Source organism: Notothenia rossii, assembly GCF_949606895.1.
Source record: "Notothenia rossii genome assembly, chromosome: 10".
Lineage (NCBI taxonomy): Eukaryota > Metazoa > Chordata > Actinopteri > Perciformes > Nototheniidae > Notothenia > Notothenia rossii.
In genome coordinates this window covers 26,248,168-26,254,095 of record NC_136908.1, presented here as the reverse complement: position 1 = coordinate 26,254,095, position 5,928 = coordinate 26,248,168, and the positions used below count along the sequence as shown (strand labels likewise).

Genomic DNA, 5,928 nt, shown 5'->3' with positions numbered 1-5,928 from the left:
TAGTAAACTAGGTGCTTACTATCACCTCATTTGTGATTTGTCATCGCTGACTTTCTCAATGGGAGAAGGGAAATTTTTTGTGTTTTTCATGTTTTGAACAAGAGCAGTGATTTTTGGCTCATAGGATGTCAATCCTAAAACATTGGTGAAGAGTGCTGTCAGTCAGGGAGCAGCGAGTGCTACTTTTGATTGAGTTAATGTGCGAAAAGCTTGATTCACATGTGTATGTTGATCCAAAGATACTGAGCACACAGATCGCTACTTTCTGAACATTATGGAACTGCTCAGTGGTGTAGTGGTCCCTGGAGAAGTGGGTATACTCTTAGTTTTGCAATTTTTTTTAAGCAGCCCATAGTGCAAAGGATTATCGCCCTGTTTTATAGTGACATACTCTATTTAGTTCACCCCAAAAATATTAACCCAGTATAGTTACTCAGTATTACTTACACACAGTGGTGGACAGTAACGAAGTAAATGTAATTCGTTTCTGTACTTAAGTACTTTTTTGAAGTATCTGTACTTTACTTAAGTATTTCCATTTTGGGGGACTTTTTACTTTTACTCCACTACATTTCAAAGTAAAATATCTTACTTTTACTCCACTACATTACGGGACATCTGTCGTTCCTTCTCATGAGTGAATTATTTGTTATATAAATAAGCAGAGCGTTCCACAAGGTTTAGGAGTGTGTTTATGGGAATTTTTGACCATTCTTCCAGAAGCGCATTTGTGAGGTAATTTAACCAAGAGATTTTGGACAATTCCATACTCCCAACTTTGAAAACAGTTTGGGAATGGCCCCTTCATGTTCCAACATGACCGTGCACCAGTGCACAAAGCAAGGTCCATAAAGACATGGATGACAGAGTTTGGTGTGGATGAACTTGACTGGCCTGCACAGAGTCCTGACCTCAAACCAATAGAACACCCTTGGGATGAATTAGGAGCACAGCCTGAGAGCCAGTCTCTTCATCCAACTTCAGTTGCCGCTTCTGGAAGAATGGTCAAATATTTCCATAAACACACTCCTAAACCTGGTGGAAAGCCTTCCCATAAGAGTTGAAGCTGTTATAGATGCAAAGGGTGGACCGACGTCATATGAAACCCTATGGATTAAGAATGGGATGTCACTTAAGTTCATATGCACATCAAGGCAGGTGACCCAATACTTTTGGCAATATAGTGTATATATAAATAAATATCACCACAAATATTGAATATCATCATTCAAATAATTCAACAATAAATTCAAAACGATATGTTACAAAACAACAATATATAGTTAACAATGAACAAAAATATATACATTTTACAACATATCCATGAAAACCAAAGTGACTCTCTCAACCCAGTGCTGGGTTTCTAAGTAAGTGCTCATATTACAGTATTTTCCAGACAGACTTGCTTTCTGCAGGAGTTTTCACACCGCATTGCCTTGAACGCATAGAAGTGGCAGCACGGTGTCTCTTCAACCAGGTCCTCATATACTTTTGAGGATCAAACATAGAAGTAGGGGGGCCGTTGATATTAATCATCATCAAGTTTGATATGTTTGAGATCAGTAGTACAGCCCTTTTGTCTGAGCTTATATTGTTCATAAGGCTAAAGTTCCTCTCACACTCTGCTGTGCTGACAGGGAATGTCTTCATACAGTTCATGAGTGGTTTTAGGTCCTTGGGCTCACTATTGGGCTCTTCCAGTAGGTCTCGCATCCCATTCAGTGCTTGGTCTGTGCACAAGTGAAATCGCTTGCACAGTCGCTTAACCTGGTCTTCACCATGGCGAATGCTGGGGTTTGATGGCCATTTACTCTGATCAAGGATGCTGAAGTCCTTGATGACCGCATCTTCGAAAGACAAGCGTTGCTCAAGATTGTTCACAAGGCTTTGTAAGAACTGGCCTGGATTGATTGACTTCAGCTTTGCATTTCCTATTAGAGCTATAGAGCGATACTCCCCAGCCTCTTTTGCCTCTAAAGCCTCACAGTATTTTTCACCTGGAGTCTCTTTGAAAGACTGTATCACTCTGATTGAGCGTTTCAGCAGATGCTCTGCTCTGAGGAGAGTTATAGAATGAGCTTGAAGCTCCAGTGACAGGACACTTAGTTCATGGAGAGTGTCATACATGAGCCCAAGGTCACAGATAAATTCAGGACTTTGAAGACGGTATAATAAACCTCTGTACATTTGTTTCTCTTTGGTGGACCTCATCTCATCGGAAGACGCATTCTTAAAGTGCTGCACAAGACCTCCCAGGGATGTCCACACAGCACGAACAGTATGAAAGCTACTGTCCACCCAGCGTACATCTAAAACTCTGCCAATGCGAAGAAGTTGTGAGCCTACTTCAGCTGCTGCATCTTTGAGTTCAAGCTCATTTTTGTTCGACATACTATAAAGTGAATATAGCTTCTGCATAAATATTTTAAAGTGGTTGACACCCGTCACCTCATCAACAGCATTTGACACAGCTAGTTCCAGCCTATGGTTCATACAGTGCAACACAAAGAGCCTTGGGAATCTCGAGGTCAACCTGGTTGCTACTCCTGACTTCTTTCCTAGCATGACACTGGCTCCATCAGACACAAATGTTACCCAGTTTTCAAGAAGCCACTCTTCTGTAAAGCCAGCCTTCATTAAACAGGTGAGTAAAGCCTGTTCTATGCCATCTGCTCTCTGATTGTCTAATTCAACTAGATCAAGGAATATGAACTCAGGGCTTGCTCCTTCAATTGACGCTTTTACAGAAACTGTCATGACAGGTTTGTGACTTAAAGAAGAGGCCTCGTCAATAAGGACAGCTAACTTCGTGGATGATGCTATTATGTTACTCACAATTTTGCTCTGCATCTCACTGGCAACATGTTGTATGATTTGTGTTGCACTGTAACGTGAATGAAGTATTGAGCCCATCTTAACACCATTCAGTTCCTGCAGCTCAATGAGGCTCTCATGGTCAGAAAAGGGTCTGTTCTTTTTGGCCAAATGGTAGGCTGTTCGGAACACAGCATCAGTTTCCTTCTTGTAGGACTCAGTCATAACCTCCACTGCATTCTCAATGGCCGATTCTTTTTGTTGTTCTGCCACCTTCACAGCCTGAGAGTGTGCCTTGGACAAAGCATGTTTCCTGATCTTATTTCTCAAGACTGACAGACTTGTTTCTCTACTTCCCTGAGAAGACACTTGAATTTCAAAGTTCATCCATTCTCTTGAGAGTGATACACCTTGCTCCTTGTTGATCCCAATGGAGTTCACACTGCTACAAACCAGACATCCTGTGAAGCATAAACATACAATGTAACTACTGTATCCACAGCTGTATTGTGTGCATGGTCTATTTTTCCCATATACATAAAAGGACACACACACACACACACACGCACACAATATTAATGTGTGTCCACTGTTTCAGAAGCTACCTAAACTAACAAGATACCTAAACTTACCAAGTTTTTTGTTTTTGGATCCCAACTTGGGGTTCTTGGATTTAAAATCCTCTTTTTGATTGACAGTCCACAGGTCAGGCCAGTCATTATTGATGTCTAAGGGAAGAACAACAAAAGTGATTGAATTATAGGCTATAAAAGGGGAACAATGACCATAACCTATTCAAAAGTGTAAAGTTGTCACCTTCATAATCTGCATTATTAGGTTTTTTCATTTTAGCCCCCAAATAGTCAAATAGTCAATTACACAGGGCCTAGCTGTAGCTTTATCCATGGCTGTGTCAATACAAAGTGTGAAAACTCTTCTAAGAAAAGGCGTTATGACGTGACTCAATGTTGCACACAAATTAGACCTAAACACAGACAAACCTTGTGCCCTTTTCAACCAGGTCCTTGGTAAACAACAGCACGTTTCCTTTCGTGAGGAAGACGCACTTTTAAACTTTTACCGTCATATACGTCTTTTACTTCCTACCGCATCCTGCCTTCAAAATAAAAGTACCCGTTTTCATAATGTATCCAAATTCGTGGATTCCACGTAGCGTCGCTATGCCCGAATCTGGCTGTGCGTCGCACAAGGTCAAAATGCCCTTGCTATTTTTAAGCTGTTGGCTGAAACAACAGTCGCCAAAGTAACACAGATATAAGACTTTATTCAATCCTAAAAGAGGTAGATCGGCGGGATAAATGGCTGTCTTTAATTAGAAGAGACCACTGGCAGCCAACATCTACCCTCAGATTGTGCAGTCTCCTATAAATTAGCACTAGCTACATTTGACCTCAAATTATGTAGCTGCTAGTGCTAGCTAGCTAGCTAATTTTTTATCTCCATTTGACAGGAAAACGCTGACAATCCAAAACACTAATCTTCAGTTGCCACAGCTAATTATACAATTAAGCAGATAGCTGTGTCACGTCACCAAACACACGATGATCTTAGCATTATGTTAGCTAACGTTAGCTAAGTGCTAACGTTCTTCAGATTGCGTGGTACCTAGCTATGCTCTTGAAAAGCCTTCAGGCTATCTCTGGTGTATGGGGATGGATTTTGTGTACAAGATAAATGTAAATGTCGGGAAAATAAAGTTGGGGCAGACACTTAGCATAAGGGACACAATAAAGTTTGGAGTAATAAATATGGATTGCAGCAAATAATGGATGTATTTTCCAAATGTCTTTCTGTCTCACTAAGGTGTGCTGTGCTCATTGCCATGAAGCTATAATAGCTAACTAGCGCCACTAGAATCAGAAATACTAAATTTAAAAGTTGAAACCAACTATTAACGAAAATAATGCTATTACTACTTTTATGATATGACTACCTAGCTACGATTTGTTACAAAAATCTTAAAATATAGAAGTGAGACTCACCGTTATTGTCGTCTTCATCTCCTTCCCTGTCAGCATCCTCTTCAACGGATGAGGGGGACGGAGGGAGCGCAGGTGTTGGGCTGATGTCAGGGCTGATGATAACAGGGCTATCAGCTAACAGCTCTCGTGTTCTAGCCTCACTATCTGTAGCTGAGCTGCTGGCCGATGTAGTTCCACAAGGACGTTTATTGTAAAAGGAAATTTTAGTCTGAATGGCTCGCTTCATTTTAACAGTTCATACAATTTTTGTAATGGCAAATAGTTGAAAGTAAATTAACATTTGTCTATATGCAGTTTTTTTCCCTTATTAAGACCCGCCCTACTCTGCCTCTGATTGGTTTTTCATCAGTTCTCGCGCTGAAAACCTGACCAATCTAACCAGCGAAGGCATAGAGTTAGCCAATATGAGGCAGAGTAGGTTTGTGTCATGAGTCTTCACAGTACTATGAAATGACATTGAGCCACTACTAAATAATGCGCACCAGCGGTGATTGAGAAGTGGGTATACGCCATGATGTCTGAAAAATAAGTGGGTATACGCCGTATACCTGCGTATACCCTGGACTACACCACAGGAACTGCTGTTTGTTGACATCACTCCAAAGCTTCGCTGGCCCGTTAGTGCGCTGCATGTCAATAGATTCCAGTGTATATTTCCCCTTGTCGATGCAGGGGACCACTTCCTTTGCTCTTGTTGATACGTCCCCCTCTATGGCAACAGTGAAGGAGTCTCTGGCAAAGCCCATCACCTCTGTGGGCAGAGCAAGTCCATCCAATCGATCGGCAAAGTTCTCTTTCAACCTCGCAATGAAATCTGTCATCCCATCCGTGATTTGTGCCGGAGATGTGATGTGTTTGGGGAGCGTCGGAAAATGCAGCATCCGACCCGTGCTCAAGTCGGTCGCGAAAAGGTCCAGCTTGACTTGGATCTGCTCCACAAGATAAATGACCGTTTTGTCTCTGTTTACGCTTCAGGGTTGAGAGAGACATGTTTTAGAGTTGCTATCATAGGACCACCGTTACTAGCACCACTAGATGCACTTTCAAAAAACGTGCTGCGTTGTGGTTTGGTGGTTTCTATGCAATGCGGAGTGTTGCGTTCATGGTCTGT

General features: G+C 41.6%; 1 protein-coding gene across 1 annotated transcript; it reads right to left on the bottom strand.

The window, feature by feature from the left end:
• Positions 1-1,069: 1,069 nt before the first annotated feature.
• Positions 1,070-5,314, bottom strand: LOC307022735 (E3 SUMO-protein ligase KIAA1586-like; the record flags this gene model as incomplete). Its single annotated transcript, XM_079655627.1, has 5 exons — positions 4,818-5,314; positions 3,447-3,542; positions 2,534-3,275; positions 1,620-2,056; positions 1,070-1,107 (listed from the first exon to the last, which is right to left on the bottom strand). Exons 1-5 carry the CDS (start codon positions 5,041-5,043, stop codon positions 1,070-1,072), a joined length of 1,539 nt encoding a protein of 512 aa, XP_079511753.1. The 5' UTR covers positions 5,044-5,314.
• Positions 5,315-5,928: the final 614 nt, after the last annotated feature.